At 45.6% G+C, this 24332-nt stretch overlaps 1 protein-coding gene across 1 annotated transcript in view; it reads right to left on the bottom strand.

Annotated features, from left to right (window-relative positions):
- Positions 1 to 11589: 11589 nt before the first annotated feature.
- PLCG1 (phospholipase C gamma 1) overlaps positions 11590 to 24332 on the bottom strand; it is a 175885-nt gene continuing 163142 nt past the window's right edge. Inside the window, exons 29-32 of the mRNA XM_082271977.1 lie at positions 19984 to 20145; positions 19812 to 19900; positions 17948 to 18114; positions 11590 to 12194 (exon numbers count right to left, since the gene is read on the bottom strand). Coding sequence (XP_082128103.1) covers positions 12152 to 12194; positions 17948 to 18114; positions 19812 to 19900; positions 19984 to 20145 — 461 coding nt within the window. The 3' untranslated portion in view covers positions 11590 to 12151. The remainder of the gene's footprint in view (positions 12195 to 17947; positions 18115 to 19811; positions 19901 to 19983; positions 20146 to 24332) is intronic.

Raw genomic sequence — 24332 nt, 5'->3', positions numbered from 1 at the left:
ATTTGATGTATTTATGGTTTTTGCAGTTGTGATCCTATGCTTACATTGTTTGTGCATGTGTTACACACTGCTGCTTTTTGTGGGGATGGTTGAGACGAGAAATAGTCCCAGACTACACTTTTTTTTACTTTTTCTGTCTGCATCCATCTCCATTGCAATTTGAAAGAAAGTTCATACTGAATAAGGTTAAAAGAAACTGGCTGGCACCCTGCTGCTCTGGGTGGTTGGCAGGCACCCTGCTGTGGGTAGAACATTTTTTCCTTGTGAGATCTACAATCAACTGCTGGACCGGACTGGGCGACACGCTGGATAATCTAGATCCAGTGGTTACCCCAGTCTGTCCAGCAAGCGCAGACCTCAGCTCCACACTAGGTCAGCAATGACATAGCCCCACTGGACGGGGGCTGGGCTGTGAGTTAAACGTCTCGCAAGGCCGCATACGACCAGGTTTTGGCCCGAGTCGCAGCGTTTCCCCTGACCAACAGCCCCCATTTTGATGGAGAGGGGTTCTGTCCAGAGCGGTGGCTGCCTGGTTTTTGGTATGGTGAGTAGTTGTCCCCCCCCTCCCCCTGGAGGGTTTTGAGGTACACTTGGTCTCCTCCTTGGGATAGTCGGACCCCCCCCTGGGTTCTTGTCCTTCCCGTCAGGCACCCCCCCCTTTCCAGTGTCCCTCATCCTATCCCCTCCTTACATATGTTGGGGGTGGTCTGGTCCTCCTCCTGGGGTGGGGGCAGGGCGCTAGCTGGTGATGGGGGCTATGGAGGTGTGCTGCCAGTGACCAGACTGTTGACTGTGGTCATGTCCATCCTGCCCGGATCTGTCCTTCAGGCCTGGGTTCCAGTAAGCCACATAGTGCTGCTATTTTGTTGTATCCTGTGTGTTTCTTTATACAGCGGTCATGTTTGTGTAGTCTGGCAGCCATTTTGCTGATGTTTGCCATTAAAAAGAGCGGCGGCCATGAGAGTAGAGCCCTGTGGGTGGTGATTTTGGCAGTGGGAGCCCCTCCTCATCCCCTGGTGCTGACTCTTGAATCCTTTCATTTCCGCCGCAAATGTAGTGGAGATTTTCCTGGTGGCTGCAGGTGCCTATTTCTGCTGGATGGGGAATCTGGTGGGGGTCTTCTCCCTCTCTGCTGAAGATCGCTTGGTGCTTGTGCCTAGCGCCCAGGTGGTGCTGCCAGTGCGGTGGGGGGTCATCCTTTTGCAGTGTTCTTACACTTTTTGTGGGGTCCTCCTGGTGACTCATGAAGTCTTTGGAGCACATCTCCCCACCTGATCCTCTCTATGAGGCTGCGGGGCCCTCCGGGTTCCAACCATCGATCAATGCACTGACGGTGGTCCTAGACTTCTTTGTGTCCCAGGTGTAGGTGACTTTCAGATGACGGGCTAGCAAAAAGCACCCCCGCCTTATCAGATTCGGGGGGGGGGGGGGGGGGGTCGGTCCCTAAAGCGCTTTACCCCAATGAGGACTCCCTTTTTAAGAAGTGGTCTCTTCCACTGGTGGTGGGCCTTCCGGTTTCCAGATTAAACAAGGCATCTATAACCATTCCCTGGTCTTTAAGGATTTGGCTAACAGGAAGACAGAGGCTGTGCCCTGCAATATGTACACTCTGGCTGGTTCGGCAATGAGGCTGGTATTCACCATTGCCCTGGTGTCGCAAGTTCTGACCTAGTGGGCTAAGCTCTTATGCCGTGACTTGAAGGGAGAACAGCTCCCCCTGCCTTTGCCGAGCTGGCAGACTAGCTGGTCCAGGGGCTGCAGTTTATCAGTGATGTCTTTTTGGATGCGGCTCCCCTAGTGGCTCGGCTCTCTGTTTTGGCAGTAGCCTTTCGCTGTGCTTTTTGGCTCAAGTGCTAGTCTGTGTACCAGACTTCTAAAATGGCCTTGATCCTCATTTTCAAGGAAATTGCCTCTTTGGAGCTACTCTGATTAACCTCAATAAAGGTCTCACAGGGGGGAAGAGTACTTTTCTTCCACAGGCTACTACGGGTAAGGAACCTTGTCGTAGACGTGGGACTTTCTTCTCGTCTCATAAGAAATTTTTTCGTCCCTTGTCCCCTGGCAAGGTTCTTCCCTTCTAGTACCTGTCCCCAGACCGCTTGCAGGGCCTGTTTGGGGTGGTATGAGACCTGTTACTTCAAGGGGTAAATTGTTCTGACTACGGAACGTTTTCGGGAGTTTTACTCAAACCTGTTTACAGTTCCCAGGAAGGAAGGCAGAGTGCGTCCAATCCTTGACCTCACAGCGCGAAACTGCTTTGTGCAGGTACAGAAGTTCAGAATGGAGTCCATTTGAACAGTGGTGGCATCCCTGCGGCAGGGGGGATTTCCTCGCCTCTATTGACATCAAGGATGCCTATCTTCACACTCTAACATGTGCCAGTCCCCTTTGCTGTGGGAGAGGAGCATTATCTGTTTGTGGCTCTACCCTTTGGTCTCTGCGCCTCAGGTCTTCACAAAAGTGGTAGCCCCTATGCTAGCCTTGTTAGGCCAACAGGGGATCTTGGTACTGGGCTACTTGGACGATTGCCTTCTGGGAGCGGAGTCTCCTTCTGCTCCGGTGGAAAACCTGGAGATCACAATGTGAACTCTGCGGGAGTTTAGCTGGATTCTGAATTTTCAGAAGTCTGCTCTGGTTCTGTGCACGAAGCTGGACTGAGTCTGACTGTGGACTCTGCTTTAGCCAGAGTGCTCCTTCCTCTGGACAAACTCCAGAAATTGCAGGCTGCAATTTGTTTCCTGCTGTCCAGGACTGACATGCTGGGCCTGATGGTGTCTACCTTTGCAGGGACCTCATATTTTATCATAGGGAGATTCTGACCAAATGGGACAAGACTCTGCAGTCTCTGGACAATCAGATCCAGCCATGTCGGGTAACGAAGGAGTCCCTTATACGATGGCTTTGTTCTCTTGCACTTCGGCTGGGAAAATCCTTCCTCCCCTTGCATTGGATAGTGGTCACTACGGATGCCAGCCTGTCCGGCTGGGGAGGCGTCCTCGGCAAGCATTCTACTAAGGGTATCTGGATGCAGGAAGAGTCCAGACTATTGATCAAGGTCTTGGAACTCTGAGCAATCAGACTGTGTCTGGACCATTGGACAGATTGTTTTCAGAGTTGTCCAGTGTGCATTCATTCGGACAATGCCACTGCCGTGGCTTATGTCAATCACTGGTGGCTCTGGAGATAGCCGGCGTTCTAAGGTGGCCACAATGGTTCGTTCAAACACTCTGCTGTACATTTTTGCGGCCTGGAAAATCAGCAGGAAGATTACCTCAGTCAGCAGGTGTTGGACCAAGGGGAGTGTTCCTTCAGCCGGAGGCGTTTCATCAACTGTTTCTCCAGTGCGGCACCCCCAAGGTGGATCTGTTGGCGTCTTGGGTCAACAGAAAGGCGCAGAGATTTGTGGCTTGGTCAAAGGATCCTCTGGCAGATGGCACAGATGTGCTAGTGGCCTTGTGGGGTCAGTATCATCTGATGCCATCCCTCCTCTGGAAGCTTCCTCGCAGGGAGGATCTGCTGTCCCAAAGACCAATCTTGGGATTGCCCATCTAGTAATCCAGGCAGTAAGTATTGTTTCTTGACTTTTAGTACACACGTCTCTTGCGTATGCCCTTTGATGGTAAATGCTTCTTTGATGAATCGCTGGACAATTTGATCAAGAAGGTCACTAGGGAGGGTACCCTCTTGCCCCAGACAGGCCAAACCTTCAGCTGGGAAACACTATGATTTCTGAGAATAGGACGAGTTTCTTTCTCTATCGTTCATCGACAGACGCAGCTCCATCTAGTCAAAGACTATATAGTTATGCTGCTCCTATCAGGAATAGGCACTAGGTAGGAAAAAAGCTTAACCACACCTATGGGGGCTGTCCCTGCAGGCATAACCCCATACACCTTGCTATCATCAAACAGTTTGTTTCTGCCTAGTTTAAGGACTAGGATCTAGCTTCCTGCTGGGACTTCAGTCTTCGCTATTATAGGAAAGTTTGTGACTTTTTATTTTCACTAGTTAGTTCTTGAGGACCAAGATCCAGAGGAACTACAAGCAAAAGCCAGCTGAGGGTTCGCACTAGATAATCAAGGTCCTGAAGGTCTCCCAGCCTGGCCAGTGGACCGTGAGCAGGTTATAGTCCAGAACTAGGCATCACCACGACAGTGCCCCCAATGGATGGGGATGAGCCTGTGAGTGGAACATCTTGCTGGGATGCACATGACGTGGAACGCCCTGAGTCGCAGCTTCCCCTTGGCTGACAGGACCCCCATCCCGGGTGGGAGATGATCTGTTTCGGAATGGCGCCCACCTGGTACCGTGGTGTGATGAGTAAATGCCCCCCCCCCCCCCAAAAAAAAGACTAGTCCTGTGTACCCCTCCGCATTACCCTAGCAGGTTTTTACCTTGGGGGGGGGGGGGGGGGGGGGGAGGCACGGTAATAATGCAGTTGTTATGGTGCTTGAGGTGAATGACTTGTCCTGTGTGGGCCCCTGGGCAGGGACCTTCCGACGCCTATTGTTCTGGGCCGCCTTTCGGGGGTCCTGGAGACCGCAGGGCGTGGAATGGGGGGCGCTGTTTTGCTGTGGATCATGATTTTTTTATATTCCCATTTCTTTATATGGGCAGCCATTTTCTATAATTCCCCACTGAGAATGAGCGGCCATTTCCTGAGATCCATAGCCTGGACAGGCATGCTGCATGTTTTTTTTTTTTTTTTTTTTTTAAATATAGAGGCTGAGTTTTCTCTTCCTGTATAGTCAGTTTCGTTTTTGCACAGATCGTGCTGAAAAGTCTCCTCTGTGGTCTGGTGACGTTTTCCTGGGGGTTCCATGTGGGTTTTTCTTCATTCACTCTATTATCTTATTATAACCAGGGATTGCCCAAATATTTTAAAAAGTTAGCATTTAGTCCCAGGATAATATTTCACCTGCAGACCCTCTGGGTGCGATTGCAGGACCTTCTGGTTCTCAGTCTCAGCCAGAGATTGCAGTTTTTTTTGCAAAATTTGATGTCCAAGGTAGATTTTGTCATTGCTAATGCTGTCAGCCGCAAACGCCCTCATCTCCATCTGCAGGGTCTTCGGACCAAGGCTACATGCATAAGCCTTGTGTTATTTTGTACTACTCCTGGATTAATTTACTACATTCATTGCGGAAGATCAAGCTGCTGTTTTTTTTTTTTTTTTTTACCTAAAGCCTAGTTTACCACTGCACTTCTTCGTCACTGACTTTAATGGCCTGGCTGTTGAAGCACAGTTCCTGAGGGACAGGGACCTGTCAGCTTAGATTTTCCTATGCTCTTGAAAGCTAGATATTTGGCTTGGAAAAAAAAGTCAAACATTGCATCTGAAAAGCATATTTTTCTTGGTGGAAGGAAATTCTATCACGGAAGTTTTGTGTGGGATGAATTCTGTCTTTTGTCCAAACTGGTTTGGCCTCGAGTACCATCAAGGGTCAAGTCTTGGCAGTTCTTTCATAGTTACTTCCTATCTGTCACTCCTACAGGGGGTCTTCACATTTATTCCTCCTGTACAATCCCTGACAACTCCCTTTGATTTTACCAAGTTGTCAGTTCTTCAGAAACCACCATTTTGAACCGTTTAGTGATATTCCTGTCCGCCCTTACTTGCAAGGTTGCCTTTGTCATTACTTCTGCCAGGTAAATCTCTAAGTTAGCAGCCTTAACTTTTAAAGAGCCCTTTCTTGTGCTAAATGAAGCCAAGGTTGTTTTAAAACTCAAGACCTCTTCCACGCCAAACCCCCCCCCCCCCCCCCCCCCAAAGTTAGTAACCTCCTTTTGCCTAATCCAGGACATTTTCCTAGCGTCTTTCTGTCCTCTGTTTTAACACATCCAAAGGTGATTTCCCTCCATTATTCGGAGGTTGCACATGCTGTTCATGTCCATCACTCCCACTGAGACGTGTCATTCTTGAGGGTACCAGTAGGGGACTACCTGCATCACATTCCACTATCTCCAGGTGCATGCAACTTCTCAAACTTCAAGCCCATGATCTCAAGGGAGGTTTCACCTTTCCCTGTTAAACAGGCACTCTTCCAAATCAATTGGCGCTCCTTGGTCTTGTTAGTATCTGTCAGGGTGCCAGGAAACCAGACCACAAAGATGCAAGTAAAATAAAGCAATTTATTTATGCAACAATAATAATCGCACAGCATGAGAGGAGCAAAATCAAGAACAGCCGGGGTCAACTTTAGAAGCAGGTAGTCATCCAAGCCGGGATTGAGTCCAGAAGCGGGTAGTCTGCCGGAATGTCGTCTACTGATGCGGAATCCAGAGCCAGGAAGGTTGTCAGCCAAGTCATGCATAGAGAAACCACAGAGACCAGAGGACTGCTAGCAGTGATGCACCTTGGAGCACAAGGGCAAGGTCTAAAAGCTGCCAGGAGTACAACATCATCACTGTGACACCCAGGCAGCAGACAAGTGATGATGCAAACAGAGTTTATAAGAGACAGCAGTCTGCACATGTCTAAGATGGCTGCCAACAGGAAGGCAAGGTAAGACCTTGACACTATCTGGCTCAGATTTTCAAGGTTGGCACTCTTTCACCAGGTGGATGCTTAGAGGCAGCAGCTAAAGCTGACTTCAGTCATAAGATTACTCTGTTGGTTTGTGTGGCGGGCCTATTATCCTTTGGAGCATCCAATGAAGGTATAGGCAACACAGCAACTATACCTGAATACTTCACCCGATGTTTCTTAATGTACGATTAACAAAATAGTATTTTTGCCTTTTATTGGAGTACATTGAGAGATGCTGTTCTCCCCCTGTTCTAATCCACTTCTACTCCTGCCTCACCTAATGTAGTGTAAGAAATAATTTTACAGTAAGCCCAAAGTCTTTTCTTTTTCACGTCTAGGGGGTTGACTCTAGCCAGCAGTTGGGTGTGACTAGAGATAGAATTGTGGTGTGCAGCAATGGGGCACGACTATGGAACTTTATAGTTCAAGAATTGTTATAATGGAGTGCAGGGGCAAGTGAAATATGTACACTGCAGTCTTATCTTATCAATATTGAAAGTTGGTGTTTTTCTGGATACAGCATTCCATAAATATGAACCAAAAAGGAAAGTACATAAGGAATGAGGGGAAAAGCGCCACTGGAGTGCTGTATAAAAAATAGTTTTATTAGTTAGCAACAGGCTGGGTACAAGACAAAGGACAAAGGAGTGCGCATGCTCCACCACGGCATTCAACGCAGACTCCGAAACATGTTGTGAGAACTGGACACGCCCACCAGACCAGGACTGCCCGTGACGTCAGATGCTACCGGCCGCCGCCATCGCAAGCTCTCTGCATCTCCCCAGCTGTCCCGACTCAGAAGCCGCCTGAGCTCAACCTCGGACTCCTCCCGGACGATCGGACGCTACAAGGACACAGAGAAGGCGACCAGCCACCTGACCATCCCACGGAGGGGAGGGCAACACAGTGTCCACTTTATTCTACCACAGATGTGAGTTTTCCCTTACCCAGCCTGTTGCTAACTAATAAAACTACTTTTTTATACAGCACTCCAGTGGCGCTTTTCCCCTCATTCCTTATGCACACTACGAGCCGCTTCGCTCAGCCGGATAGCAGCCCTGAGTGCTGCCCTGCCCAGTAACTGTTTTTATTTCCCCCTCCCCCCACTCATCCACCGGGACAAGTGGATTCTACTTCCCACTCCCCTCCCCATTGCACCGAGGACAGCCTAACATCGACCAGCACAGAGACTGGAATATCTCACCCCATCCCAAGGCTCCTCCAATGTGCTTCCCCCTTTATGTGCCAGTATCCTACCGCCTCTTATCCGACTGTCAATCCCCACCACCTGCCACTACAGAGAGTCGCACCCCCTGTGAGCGCTGATTTACATATATTTTTATAAAAAGGAAAGTACAGAGCTTACCTTGCCCCCAGCATATTGGAGCCCACCAATTGATTAAGCAGCTAGTTTAGTTTACCAGGTCTTTAGTCTGAAAATTGATTTTCTATATTTGCATAAGGTAAGCAGATCTACACAAAAGGTCTATAAATATGTGCTTTATTACTAGGATAGTGAGGTTTCTTTTTTTTGTCAAACAAGATAAACAATCAGTTTTACAATAAACAGAACATTTCAGACACGGCTAGCTTGACTGCATTTGGCTATTGGGAAGATGGAGTCTCCCTCTCTGAGCTGGGATAATTTATACCATTACAGCTCAGAAGGGCACGGGCTGGGCATTACACTGTGGTAAGGGTTGTATAATAACTGCATATATTTTTTTTTAAACAGTCTTTCATATATGGGGTTAAAATACAAACCATATTTTCCAGGCAGTCACATGACTAGACTTCTCCAACCTGTCTGCCTTCTAAGTGGTCTTCCCAATCGAGGCCCGTACACACGTACCGATTGTCGGCCGTAAATATTCGGCCAACGTCCGATTGTCGGCTTGTTAGTATGATGCTTCCGACAACCGACTGCGACTTTTCGGCCGAACAAAATCTGGTGTGCATGCTATAAAATTTTTGTAGACCAACAAAGAACGGCCGATTGTTCGTCAGTCAGTACAGATTTCGGCCGACAAAAAGCAGATGAGCAAGACTGGGCATGCTCAGAGAAGAAAAAACACACGAAAAGTAGACCAGAACATGACATCACTTCTGCAGTCGGCTGTTGTTGGCCGACAAAATTCGTGTGCAGTCTTTAGCACTTTTCAACCTACACGACAGCACCTGACAAAAGACGGCCGATCGTTCGGCCGACAATCGGTACGTGTGTACGGGGCTTTACTAAAACTTTCATTCACTGTGAGTTCATTGGATTGTTCCAGCTGTGAAAGAGAACTCAATCATACATTATAGAAGAAAAAAAGGTTTTGGGGTAACTGCCATGAAAGTGTGACTGGGTGCACTTGTGGATGTTTGAATAGACAATTTAGCTGAACACTGGATGGCACATCTAGCACTTTACCTGGGCTCTGGGCCTAAGTACTGGATGTGGCACTAAGAGAAACAATGGCAAGGCTTAAAAAGAGTCACCTATCCAGTTAGGACAGAGTAACTGTGCGTCCTGACCCAGGAGTCCATCCCAGGTTAAAGTGTTACTAAACCAAGGACCCTGCATTCACTATAGCTGGTCTCCAACAGTACATGGAAATGCAATAGTTTAAAGGACTGGTTCACACCACAAAAATGCACTCCAGTTTCTGCATGTGCGTTTTTAGCGCGTTCTGATGCATTCCAGATGCTTTTTTTCTAGGGTCCAGTGCAGGAAAAATGCAGCATGTTCTACTTTTTTTTTCTGGAACTGGAAAGCCCTGGAACTGACTATGCCATTGGAAACCATATAACTTACTTTCGATGCAGAAAAAAAACACGCACTGGACTGCACATAAAGTGAACTGGCCCTTAGTAAATATAAACTGCTAAATACTTTTTCTCATCAGCAATATATAGTAGTCTTGTGGCCACTATCAGTGTCTGGTTAAAGTGGTTGTAAACCCACCTTTATAACTTTTACCTATAGGGAAGCCTTTAATAAGGCTTATCTATAGGTACTGTAAATATCTCCTAAACATGCACCGTTTAGGAGATATTTACATTGCATGCAGCCAGTGACGTCATCGGCGCATGCACTCTGAAGAAACGGCCACCCGTGCCGTTCCTTCAGAGCCCTGTGCCGTGACTGGTGGGTCCCGCGCGAATGCGGCTTCGCCCAGTAATACAGCCGGAGTCAGTAGACCCGGAAGGATGAAGATGGATGCGGCCATCAGCGGGGACAATGCGGGCTTCGTTTGCAGGTAAGCATCATATAATGTGCTAGTATGCGATGCATACTGGCACATTATGCATTTTGCAGGGAAAAAATAAAAACATGGCCTTTACTTCCTCTTTAAAGCGTGTAGGAGGAGTTTTCATTCTGCTCTGACTGTCCTAGAAGGCTGCAGGAACCATGACCCTCTCTTTTTGGAGGGTGCATTCAGCACTGTCCAGATAAAGGAAAAAACTCCCTAGCAATACACACCAAACTGAGTATGTGCAGAGTGCCTATAGTCTCTGTTCTATCAGCAGATGGACGAGCGGTGCATACAGGGTCAAACAGCCTTTTTAACCCCTTAGGTTCCTCAGTAAGTATAGCAAGCATGCTTTACTGTATATACAGACAAATTTTACTGTTGTGGCTTTAGTAACACTTTAAGCTCTGGTGTTAGCACTCGTTTTACACTGTCCGCATCCGCTGGCGGACTCTGTTCTGCTCAGTGTGGATCGATCCGCCGATCCCCGCTGAGCAGGCGGATGGCAGCTCCGTCTCTGCTCTGTGTGCGGAGAAGGAGCTGTCAGATCACTGCTGTCCTCTATGGGGGAATCGGAGGAGAACGGACCACCTGTCTGTTCTCATCCGATCCACTGGACAGATGGAAAATAGGGTTTCCATCCGTCCGGATTTCACGGACAGGATCGGATGCGGATGGCAGTGGGTGTCAGCGGAGATGTCTCCGCTGACATCCGCTGCCCCAGAGGGATGCATGGAGGATCCGATTAGCTCCGCCTAAAAAACTGACAGGCGAATCTGATCAGATCGTTCGTGTGAAAGGACCCTTATCCGGTTGGACGACATTGTAACCCATGCAACGTGACAGTGGTTGGGTCTGATCACACATGTGAATATACCTTGCTGGGGTGGGCTACCAGGAGGTACTGTCAGTTTGCCCTAAATGGCAAAATGTTTCTTTTAAGGTGAATCTATATTTCTGCACACGTGAACAAAGCAATAGGTTTACTTCAATGCTTGCTCATATGACCACTTGTATTTCTTCCCCACCACTCTGTGAGCTCTCTGTTGTGAATGGGAGCTTAGGCAGGGCCAAGAATGTCCCCACCCCTATAAGACAAACACTGGGTTCCCAAGCACTCCAACCGTTCCATGGAAGGGCACTGCCAGGTATTTTTGTTCCAGGTGGCAAATAAGAGCTAAAGGACTGAAGGATAAACTGAGCATAGGATGCTGGTGGGGCACCTGCTAAAATACACTTATTGCTTTAAAATAAGTTCTCTAAAGTGAGCGGACTTAAATATTTTATGTTAAGACCTACAATCAAGCATGCCTCCTTGTTCTGAATTAGTGATTTGGAAAGTATACAAGTCTGAGTGTACAGCAAGACAAGCAACTAGCATTTTCAGAAATAGGACAAAAAGTAGCAGCCACGGGATTTCCCCTCATAAGAGATTACTCTTCTAAACATGAAGCCTGTAAGGAGAGTGACAATTCACATTGTATACAGATAGCTACCATCCCTCATCCTGAACTGAAACCCTAAAATGGAGGATCCAATTAGCTGCTATAGGCCCAACTCTTGTTGTACGGATCATCTGCCCTCTATATTCTCAGCTTTTGTGGTGGTTACAGATTAAGGGCAAAGTGACAGGTCCTCTATAATGCCCTACACCCTTTCCTTCACTTCTATAAGACCCCCAGAGGTGGAACAAGAGCTCCTTCATATTGGCTAGAAAAAAAAAGGCCAACGGCTAATTTTTTAAGCAAATCTTATGGCTGTTCACCCACAGAAGTCAAGATACAACCAGCATCTTCCCAGAACTATATTACTCCGAACTGACCCTTTTAAAAGCTGAATGTTTTATTTAAAACCAAAATTGTAAAAACGGAACCTGAAATATAATGTTGCAACGTACATAACATTGAAAAAGATCCATAAAACGTGGCTCTCGCTCTGGAATGTACTTGGCGTTAACAGGACAGATGACATTGGGGACACAAATGCTTTAGTTTCCTCTCTTCACAGTTGATAGATGATGACTGAATATGAAGCAAGAGGCTGGCCAAAGCTCTGAAATGGCTTGACAGAAACCTAGTCTTTCGCGATCAGCCCCACGCATATACAAGGCATTATATATATAGAAAGACCTCCTACAGCTTGTGCTGCAGATAAACAGTTCCCTTTGCGGAAACATTTGATACTGAACAAAAACACCCACTAGGGGGGTCATCTTAGAGGGAAAGTACGTGTTGCTGAATGTGCAAAGTTCACATCTTCATGCAGCAGAGCTCCCGACTGAGGCACTTTTTCCACCTGGGCGAAGGGTAGACAGAATCCAGATTCTGTCCATGGAAAAGTCTTGCTGACCTCCATAAACATTACCACCCTGTTCACCACCAGCCTACAATCTGTTATCTCCACTTAGGCGCGTCTTCCGTGGCATTCTACAACAATAGGAGAGAGAATAGTTGTAAATATTTGAGGCGTCGATATTTACTAATTCAAACCAAAGCAACGACAGGTACAGAAAGATCAGCAAGGTAAGACTGAATGCTTGATTGCCGGCAAGTAAAAGAGTAAATACAATGTTAAAATAATGCAGTCTTTGATAAAAAGGACTGTTTCTCAGTTGCTTTTCTCTTAGGCTGGCCAGACACTGTTCGAATTTCGGCCTCTTCAGCACGAACCGACCGAGATCGAACAATTAATGGGCAGGCTGCTCAATCAAATTGGGTACAACCAGCCCGTCCAATTCTTTTACAATTATAGCTAGCGGCTGCTACAGCTACTAGCAATAATTATTGTCTTCTGGCTGAGATGGCTGCGCTGCCCCCACCAGGAGCAGACAATGGCTTGGCAGGAGAGATTCCCCTGTCAGCACTGTGTGTTGATAGAGGAATCATGCAAATATACCCGTGGTTGAGCATTGCACTACTTCAACTGGTGATTGAAGGGTCAACACAGGGCCCTGGGCTGTGATTGAACAAAGCCAATCAGCAGGTCCCGGCCATAAATCATTGGCTGGGACCTGCTGACAAACTCCCGCTGTGTACAATCCCAGCAGGTGTCGGCCAGGGGGGCTCCATGTACACGCCCCTAAACCCGGAATCAAGCAGTGAGGTACGTCACTCTTTGCTACTGCTGGCACGGTTAAAGGGGAGGTTCACTCTAGAAAAAAAAAATTAAAGTTAGCAGCTACAAATGTAGCTGCTGACTTAATAAAATGACACCTACCTGTTCAGGGATCCAACCTAACCTGGGCTAGTTCTTAACAAGACTTCGGGTTCCTGGCGTCAGCCTTCTAACTGGGCAGCTGCATATACTGATTTCAGCTTTACAGCTGGCTGCCTGCTGCACTTTGTTAATGGTCCTACAGTCTTCTGGGACCTGTGATGTGTCCCAGAAGACTGCAGGGAAACCTTGAGGATGATCTGCTCCACAGTGCTTGCAGCCACATAGGGTCAGTGTAGAGCTTGTTTTAAAGCTTGCTTATTGGTTGATAAGAACACAAATATTTAAAATGTTTATAACCTGTACATAGGTTATACCTAACAGCACACCTATAAAGTATAAATATTGGTAATATTTTACTCGCTCTGTACCCCAGAAAAGCAGGGCTCTGTGGCTGGCTCTGGCCAAGCCCCCTCTCATACACACATATTAACCAGCTACTATGATGGTCTTCCTCACCAACCAATATTGAAGAGAGGAACATGTAGGCCAGGTCACATTTATAAAAAAAAAAAAAATGGATTTTTGACTTACCGTAAAATCCTTTTCTCTAAAGTTCATTGACAGATGCAGCTTCATATCTTCTTGATCATTGTGTTATACTGCCCCCTACAGGAGTAAGACACTAGGCAGGAAAAAGCTTTACCACGCCTATGGAGCTGTCCCTGCAGGCATAACCCCACACACTCTTCTATAGTTTTGTTGCAAGCAGGGTTTTAGAAGACCAGAACCCCATTCAACTCAAATAGAGGGACGGGTGCGGAGTCTGTCAATGATTTTTAGAGACAAGGATTTTACGGTAACTCTAAAATCCAGTTTTCTCTATCGTTCATTGACAGACGCAGATTCATACCTTCTTGACCATTTGGACGTTCCAAAGCTGTATTTGCATGAGGGGTGGGAAAAACGACGCAAAGAAAACATAATTCCCCAAAGGCTAAACGTAGCCAACCAGGTAACATGGAGCTCAATCAGGAACAACTGAAGCTCGCCCAGAAAAAACGTACACCCTGAAAGAGAAAAAAAAACATTTTTTCAGACAGCAGCCTGCAAAACCTTGCGGCCAAATGAGGCATCCGAAGATGCCAACACATTCACTTTGTAAAATTTTGTGAACGTGTGCACTGACGACCAGGTTGCCGCCTTGCAAGCTTGCATCACTGATGCCTGATGGCGAAAAGCCCAGGTAGCGATCAGCGCCCTAGTAAAGTGCGCCTTTCACAGGGAAAGGAGGAACTTGACCCTTCAGTGAATAAGCCTGAACTACCATCTATCTGATCCATTTAGATATAGTCACAGCAGACGCAGGCAATCCTTTACGAGATCCTTCGGTAAGGACAAATGGAGCATCTGATTTTCTGAAAGACTCAGTAGCCGCCAGGTAGACTCTAATTACTTGCACCACATCCAAAGAACGCAATGCAATTTCCTTGGAATGCTTTGGCTTAGGACAACGTGAAGGCAGCACAATGTGTTCATTCAAATGAAAATCAGAAACCACCTTAGTAAGAAAAGACTGGTTAGGTCAGAGTACCACTTTATTTCTGGGGACCACCAGATTGGGTGAGCGGCAGGACAACGCCACCAACTCAGATACTCTGCTGGCAGAATAGCCACTAAAAACGCAACCTTCCGAGACAAAGTAAGCAAAGAAATCTCCCCAATGTTCTCAAATGGAGTTTTTTGAAGAACAGATAGTACCAAATTCAGATCCCACGGGAGGTAGCGGGATCGCCTCAGGGGGGGGCTATGTGGAAAACCCCCTGAATAAAAGTGCGAATCAGGGCATGCATAGCTAAACTGTAAAGCAGAATGGAAGATCGGTCCTTAAGACAGCAGATCCTCCCTGAGAGGGAGTCGCCAGGGAGCATCGGCAACCAACCTTATCAGGTCTGCGTACCAAGACCGGCAAGGCCAGTCTGGGGGCCACCAGAATGACCGGAATCCCTTTCACTTCTACCCTGCGAAGAAGCCTCAGTAGAAGTTTGAGTGGAGGGAATGCATAAATTAGCTGATACTGACTCCAAGGGGCCACTGGCTTGTCTGTGGCATCGGCCAGAGGATCCCGAGATCTGGCTATGAACCTCTGAACCTTCTTGTTAAGTCAAGACACAAACAGGTCAACGTTGGGTGTCCCCCACCAGACACACAGGTGATGAAACCTCTCCGGGTGTAGGGACCACTCCCTCTGATCAACACCTGACGATTCAGGTAATCCACCTGCCAGTTCTCCACATCTGGGATGTGCATGGCAGAGAGGGCTGGAACAATCTTTTCCGACCAATCCAGGATGTCAGCCACCTCCTTGGCCACCAAGACACTTTTTGTGCCCCCTTGATGACTGATGTAAGCCACGGTCATGGCATTGTCCGATTGTATCCAGACTGGGCAATCCTGCAGACGAGTTGTCCAGTGTCTCAGGCAAAGTTTTATTGCCCTGAGCAACAAGACATCGGAAGTTTTCACTCTTCCATCGTCCAGGACCCCTGGGCGCAGAGCTTCCCCAGCACTCCACCCCACCCTGACAGGCTTGCGTCCGTGGTTACCACCGTCCAATACAATGGAAGGAAGGAAGGATTTGCCCTGGCGTTGTGCTAAAGAGTGAAGCCACCATAGAAGAAGAGCAGTCTTCGTATTGTGACTCAACCAAAGTGTCCAAAGACTTTGGATCTTTTAAGGGTCTCGTGTAGAACTGAGCAAACAGAACAGCCTCGAAGGTTGACACCATCAGACCCCAAGGCCCGCATGCAAGTCCGCAGAGAGGACCAATTGTTTGCCAACAGCAAACAAATTGGCCCCTGCCACTTCTGAAGCTTGTTTGGAGGAAGAAAGACCCTCGCCAATGCGGAATCCAGAGTCCGGCCCAGATAATCCAGTCTTAATGCAGGTATCAGGGCAGATTTTTTTTAAATTGATGTTCCAAACGAACTCTTGCAGAGTCCATAACATGATCGTCAAGTCGCCCGACAGGGCTGAATGAGAGTCCACTCTCAATAGGAGATCATCCAGGTATCCCAGTACCAAAATCTCCAGTTGGCGCAATAATGCCAACACCGGAGCCAGCACCTTGGTAAAGACACTGGGGGTGGAGGCGAGACCAAAGCGTAATGCCACAAACTGATAATGCTCCTCTCCTACAGCAAAGCGAAAAAAAAAAACGCTGGTGTCCAGCGTAGATAGGTATGTGTAGATACCCTTGATATCTATAGAGGCCAAAAAATCCCCTTGGTGTAGAGACGCCACTACCATGCAAATGGACTCCATTCAAAATTTCTGTACCCGCACAAAGCGATTCAGAACCTTGAGGGCCAGAAGTGGATGTACTTTGCCTTCCTTTCTTACTTCACCAGGACAGATGTGTGCCCCCCACACACACACACACAGAACAGCCGCAGCGGCCGCAATACAACTGCCCCTCATGAGTTATGAACCTGCTATGCGTGGGGGCACGACAGCTAAGGGGGGCCTGGTATGCCCGAGAGGCTAGGGGGACCCTAGGGTCCGACTATTCAATGGAAGGGGCCCACGTCCACCCCGAGACTGCCAGGGAATTGGGGGGACACTTACTCACCATATCACGGTTTTAGGCGGGCGCCACTCCGAACAGACCACCTCCCATCTGGGGTGGGGATGCTGACAGCCAGGGGGTACGCTGCAACTCAGGGCATCCCAGGTAGTCCACGTCCCGGCTAGACTGTCCACTCGCCGGCTCGGCCACGTCCATTGGTGGTGCTCTGGCGTGGCGAGGCCTAGTGCTGGACTATAACCTGCTCACACTCGCTGGCCAGGCTGGGAGAACCTAAGGATCTAGAATATCCAGTCCAAAACCCAGCCGGCTATTGATTGTAGTTCTCCAGGATCTCTACTTAAAGAAATTAATCATAAAAAAAGGATCCCAAAAATAGACAGCTAAGACCGAAGTCACAGCAGGGAACTAGGTCCTACTCCTAAACTAGGCAGAAACAAACTAAGGGCTATAGCAGAGTGTGTGGGGTTATGCCTGCAGAAACAGCCCCATAGGCGTGGTAAAGCGTTTTCCTGCCTAGTGTCCTACTCCTGTAGGGGGCAGTATAACCCAATGGTCAAGAAGACATGAAGCTTTGTCTGTCAATGAATGATAGAGAAAAAAAACATTAATGCCACCCATGGTCGTTGGTCAAATGGCTCTTTAAACTTTTTTAGAACTTTTAAATGGGGGTGTGACAAGGGCACAAAGAACTGTTCCTCTTTTCCATGAGAAAGTTGAGATGTATGTAATAACATACAAAATGCCACTAGACATACATTTATGAAATACTATGAAAACATTTAAGAACAAATAGTTAAAACTTTTTTTTGTTTTGGGTTGGCACAAGAGCCAGGCAACGGTAAAGTTAACAAACGCGGGGCTCACATATTTCTCCCGTGCAGGTTTGCTTTAAAGGTACACTGTAGTCAAAAATTAACATCTCTTATTTTGCTTCATTCTGGTCTGTTAAATATACCAGTTAAAAGTTTTTTTTTTTTTTTTTTTTTAAATTACGAGTTCAATGAGTGCAAAAAAAACCCCCCAAAAAGTACCTGTTGATCCTGCTATAAATCCAGTGCTGTCCCATGTCTTTCACACAACCTGCAATGTTATCTCAAACAGCAGTATTGAAGTGTATTATCATTTCAGAACTACTCCACACCCCACATTATGGAGGAGAGGAGGGTGAGGATTCTTGTAGTCCTAGCACACACTTCCTATCATAGGGTGACAATGCTGATAGATACAGTACAAAGAGCAAGCACTGCCATCTAAGACAGGAAATGTATTACTGGTGGGATCACCAGATGAAAAATTTAATCGGGGAAAAAAAGACAACTAATGCAGCCACCACCGCAAAGGACTGATGAGTTGCAATGAATTCGATTTTTTGTTCTTGGGTATTTATTAACCTCAGCTATGCTAGTTGGGATGTGTGCATGTGTGCACTGGTCTTACCTCCTCTCTCTCTCGAAAGGATCCGCCAGTTCTTGTGAGATTCGGAATTCATCTAGCTGATGTGCAGGGTATCGAGAATCTCCCATTCCATCACGTAATCGACCAGCTGAGGGGTCACTGATCCGCTCACGAGGCGCTGCTGCACCGTTAATGTCACCATTCTCTTGCTGCAATTTATTACGCAAATATTGTTTCTACAAGCAATATCTGGGACTACAGGAAATCAAACAGGTTTGATGTACAAAAAACACTAATTTTTCACTGATCTAGTTTTCACTGATCTCTGATTAGCCACTATGGGTTGAAGTAACATTCATTAAAACATTAGATTATCTATCCAAAGTGGAAGTTGAGGGTCTACAATATAAGCAAAGTCCTCTTTAAACACTTCAATACCGGGCACTTTTACCCCCTTCCAGCACAGGCCAATTTTCATCTGTTGCAATTTGAATGACAATTGCCCCGTCATGCAACATTGTACCCAAACTAAATTTTTTAGCATTTTGTTCACAAAACTTGAGCTTTCTTTTGGTGGTATTTAATCACCACTGGGTTTTTTTATTTTTTGCTAAATAAATGAAAAAAACAAAACATGTTCTTCGTTTGGTCTAACATTTTGAAAAAAAAAAAATGTTCTTTCTAAGTTTGGGCCAAAATGAATTCTGCTACATTTCTTTGGAGAAAATAACACAAATGAGTGTAAATGATTTAGTCTGTAGGAAAGTTAGAGAGTCTACAAACTATGGTAAATATCTGAAAATCGATCAATCCTGATATACCGATTGCATTCCATCATCATTCCGATGATCTAATTTCTTGAGGCCCAAAAATGTCAGGACAGTGCAAACAAATACCCCCCAAATTACCTATTTTTGGAAAGTAGACAGCCCAATGTATTTAGTAAGAGGCATGGCAAGTTTTTTGAAGCTGTAATTTGTAATAATTTTTTAGAAAATGAATAAAAAATGTTGACAATTTTATTTATTCTTTTCATACTGTCACTAGTGCAGTACAGCGTTATCCTATAACTGGTGTATTGGTGATCAGGGACACTGACTGATGACAGTACGAAAAAAACAAACATTGTACTACTCTGGGGAAGGTATTTTTTTTTTTACACATTAGGATTGCTTATAGCAGTAAATTACATTGCTAAAAGCAAGCTTTTTGTTGTGATTAGCTGTGATTGGTCAAAGCTAAATCACATGGTATAAATGGGCTGTGATTGGCCCGGCCTGTACCATTTGATCACATTGCACAATCACAGCTAGCAACACAATTGTACACAAATCGATGGCATGAAAGGAAGCCATCCATTGTTTACAACTGTCATGTGACCGGCTGTGATTGGTCACAGCGGTCAAGTCACATGGTACCCGCAGAGAGCCGGTACACTGATCAGTCATCCGGACACAGCCGGTGACAAATCGCGCTACTGCGAAGCCCCGCTTTCTGAGAGGTAAGGTTATCAGGAAGGATGTGACTTTGGATAAAGAGTGAAGTCTCAAACATGACACATCCATAATACACCACCGTCTTGGTCACTGAAGGAACAAAGTACAGTTTACTCCATTATGTCTTCCCACACTGCATCTATCCCTGGTGGTCAAATAACTAAGCTCATCCTAATCCTATAAGGCAGTGGTCCTCAACTCCGGTCCTCAGGGCCCACTAACAGGCCAGATTTTAAGTATTGCCTTGGGGAGATGCAGACTAGAGTACTGCAATCACTGAGCAGCAAATTATATCACCTGGGATGTATTTCAGTTATCTTGCAAATCTGGCCTGTTAGTGGGCCCTGTAGGCCAGGGTTGAGGACCACTGCTATAAGGGACAAAACTGCACATCTATTAAGGTCACTCACCTTGCTGGAGTAGATATCCAAACGTATGAGAAGGGATGCCAGTTCCAAGTCTTCAGTGTAATTATTCTTCAGTGGAACGGATCTGTATCCTGCAAAATACAGACGTGACCTTCTAAATGACCTTGCTATGAAAACCACATGTACAAAGCCCCCTGTCTCCTGTCCACTGTACCTGTTTTTAGGCCACGAACCACAAAGGATGCCTGGGCTAGAAAGTTCTGATCACTGAACATGTCCTCCTCATAGACCACAAACCTCAGGAAGGCAAGCTCTGGGTTGGATATTAGAAACTGGAATGTCTTCTGGGGCCAAACTGGGTTCAATCCATTATCAACTGTTTTTAAATAGAGATAGTTATTGAAGGTACTAGAATGCCTTTCAACATATTTTATATATATATATATATATATATATATATATATATATATATCTATATATATATCTATATAGATATATATATCTATATATCTATCTATCTATCTCTCTCTCTATATATATATATATATATATATATATATATATATCTCTATCTATATATATCTCTATCTATATATATCTCTATCTATATATATCTCTATCTATATATATCTCTATCTATATATATCTCTATCTATATCTATATCTATATATATATATATATCTATATATATATATATATATATATATCTATATATATATCTATATCTATATAATTTATACAAGATTTATAGCGTGCCAACCGTTTGTGCAGCACTTTACAAAATAAAAGGAGACAATGCAGTTACAATAAAATTCAAGGCAAGAGAGTTATAAAGACCCTGCTCATAAGAGTTTACAAACCAAACATTCAAATTTTAGATCTTTATTCAAACAGTGCCTGTAGAGGGCATATGCTTGGATAAAAAGCACACAGAATTTGTCTTTTTGCAATCATATTTATTGAACAAAAATGTCAAATAGATGTACAGTAATACCTTGGTTTGCAAGTATAATTCGTTCCAGCAGCTTGCGTGTAATCCAAAACACTTGTATATCAAAGCAAGTTTTCCCATAAGAAAGCATTGAAACTCAGATGATTCGTTCCACAACCATTTAATGGTATAAATAAAGATATGCTGTTATTATATATAAAGTACATTCCTGTACAGTATAAGTATGCCATCTCCTCTGTTAAATAACATTGTGTCCCTGTGTCCGTACTGTATATAACAGATGCCGATTTATACTGTATTAGAGCGTGTCTGGGCACTGTGTGACTCTTCAGCCCTCAGCTTCTCTTCTCCCCTCCTCCTCAGATAAAGTCAGCAGGAGTGATCGGCCCCTGCCGCCGGGGAGAGCAGAGAGAGGAGGCGAGAGAGGGACGAGGAGTCATATACAGTAAGTGCAGGGAAACACTCTGAAACAGTATAAATCGGCATCTTTATATACAGTACAAGCACTGGGACACATAATGGTATGTAATAGAGGGCATTAACAGAGGGGATGGCATGCTTATAGTGTATAAAACTGCTCGTATATCAAGACAGATTTTAAAAAAAAAATGTTGCTCGTCTTTCAAAACGCTCGTAAACAAAAAGGTACTCGCAAACCAAGGTTTCACTGTAATGGCGTACTGTAGAAAAAGTCAGAAGCTGGTTTTATCAGAAGCACTTTATCAGAAGCCATAGAATGGCATTTCCTTTAATTACCCACCAGGCTTCTGACATTACCTTAGAGAAATGTCTCACTACTTTTCAAAATGTTTGTGAGTTTCCTTGCAGTTTCATAATTCCCCTACAGAATTTCAACTGGAATCAATCAAGGCTCAGAGTATGGAAGTTCATAATCCTCGTCCTTTCTTTTTTGAGCCATTCCTTAATGGATTTGCCAGTGTGCTTCAGATAAATATTGTATGGACAGACACCTTTCTGGTTCAACTTTTGGACAGATTTTGAGACACATTCTCATTACGAACATATGATATGATACAGAATGTAGTTTGACTTGATGACTGCGAGCTGCCCAGGCCCTGAAGCATCAAAGAAACTCCAAATATGCAATTTTCACCACCATGCTTTACCGTTCTTACAAGGTTCTCCTGAAATACAGTCTTCAGCAGACATGTCTACTGGTATTGTGTCCAAAACAACTGTCTTTGATTAATCATTGAGCACAATGTTCTAAAACAGTTTTTCAACTTCAGTCCTCAAGTACCCCAACAGGTCATGTTTTCAGGCTTTCCATTATTTTGCACAGGTGATTTGATCAGTTCCACTGCCTTAGTAATTACCACAGCCTTTTCATCTGAAGGAAATCCTTAATATTGCAACACCAACTAATCACATTATGGTCATATAAACATATAGTATAACTTTTAAATACAATGGCCCAGGAGAGTGTAATGTAGAGGAAACAGTCTATCACAAAAGTGCCATCACAAAGCAGAGTCCATATCTGGATCAACTCCAAATTCAGGGTGAGGGAGAAAAAGTCCCACTTGTGCAGTTCTATAAAAAGGGTAGGGATGCACCGATCCGACTTTTTTAGTCCCAATCCCGATCTTTTGCTTTGTGAAATCGCCGATCCTGAGTCCGATACGGAAGTACTGTTTTGTGAGCTTATAACAAAATAATACTTCCGGATCGGTATCGGCAGATACCTTATAACAATTGTGCATTCAAAATCTAAAATGTCATGGGTTTAGTCTTTAAGAGGTTAAACTTCCCTCCTCCGGCAGACTGAACGAAAAGATACATTGTAATCATTGTGTTTACTTAACTGGGAGAGTTGAAAGGCATTTGCAGGAGGCTCTTTTTTTTTTTCTTTGACAGCTGTTCTCTGCTCCCTCACAAGCTATAAGCCCCGGTTCACACTTAAGCGATGCGGGAAGGCTGCAAATTCGCAGCCTGTTCCCGCATCGCAAACGCACCCCTGGCAGTTCACACTGCCATATGCGATACGCTGGGGGTGTCAATGTAATCTTAACGACACCCCCAGTTTGATCGTATATCGCAGTGCGATCTTGCAGTTCGCACAGGATCGGATCGCACAAGTGTGAACCGCTGTGCGATCCGATCCTGATGCAAAAAAGGGTCCTGTGCGTCTTTGCTGCTGGTGCGGTGCGAATTTAGCCATACAAAGTGTATGGCTAAACTCGCACCGCACAGCCGATCGCATGTAATGAAGGAGCAGTGCGCTCAGACATTACATGCGATCGCCGCAGCCGCACATGTGTGAATCGGCACTTAAGAGCAAAACCGGATCGGCCCGTGGATCTGTTAATTTTACCGATCCCCCGATCCAGCTATTTTGCCCGTATCGGGGCCGATATCCAATCCGAATATTGGATCGGTGTATCCCTAAAAAAGGGAACACCTTCTAAGCCTCCACCAGAGTGCTGGTCACCCCAAGGGAATTGGACACTCACCAGAGATATCTGCCCCCCCCCCCCTCCCCACTCTCATGGACAGGGCTTGCTCACTTATTAAAATGGCTCTTTATTCCAGGTCAGACAAATCCTCTGCATTCAAATTATGTCCTTCGTAATCCTTAAAACATGACCTGTTGGGGGTACCCGAGGACTGGAGTTGAGAAACATTGTTCTAAAAGACCTGGCATTTGCCAGTATGTTCAATGGCAAACTGATATCTGATAAGAACATTAGAACATGGCTACAAAGACTTTTCTTAACACACTTTAGCATCAAACAATCAGCTCTTGGGTTGAGTTGAATTTGGTGAAATTAGAAGTCTTTTGCAATCTACTCCAATTGTAAATTTTCCTAAGGGTGGAATTTATTTCAATTAATTTTGTGATCTTAATAAATCCCTTGCCAGACTCCTAGGCATCCAAAACATTCTGTGGGCCTTAAAGAGCACTATTGATCTTGGCATGATGACACTACGCGTTACGAACAGAAAACGCTAGACTCTAGACTGTCTGGGGTTTAACCACTTCTCTCCTACATGAAAGAATCTACATTGTGCTTGAAAATTACTTAGAACTCCCAAACATTATATTTTTTTTTTTTTAGCAGAGGCCCTATAGAATAAAACTATGGGTTTTGCAATTTTTTGGGTCACACAGTATTTGCGCAGCGGTTTTTCAAACGCAAGTTTAAAAAAAACAAAATAAACACTTTAACCGCCTGCCAACCGCCCCATAGCACATTTACGGCTACAAGGCGGCCAAGCTGCACAGAGCCACGTGTGTGTATATATATATATATATATATATATACACACATATAGACACCTGACCCCCGAGATTTGCTTGCTCCACTTACCTACCACCTCCCGCAGCTACTACCATGGTGAAGATCGGCTTGCAGGGGATGAACCCCGCCGCGGCCTAGTCCAGGCCGCGAAGCCTCCCAAGATGGCGCCGGATCGTCTTCACAGCCTGCGCTCCCGCCCAGAGAGAAACAGAGCCGCACTGGACCAGGTACCTCGCGGATCCCCGCACCCTCTGGTAAGCCTGGCGCCGCACCTTCAAAACCTCGGCCCCCTGCCACTATAAAGGAGCACTTTGCGGATTGTCCTGTGTCATCCCGTGGGCTACCCG

Source organism: Pelophylax lessonae (genome assembly GCF_965119305.1).
Source record: "Pelophylax lessonae genome assembly, chromosome: 11".
Classification (NCBI taxonomy): domain Eukaryota; kingdom Metazoa; phylum Chordata; class Amphibia; order Anura; family Ranidae; genus Pelophylax; species Pelophylax lessonae.
Note: the sequence above shows the minus strand (reverse complement) of the source record. Positions and strands in the feature narration are given on the sequence as shown.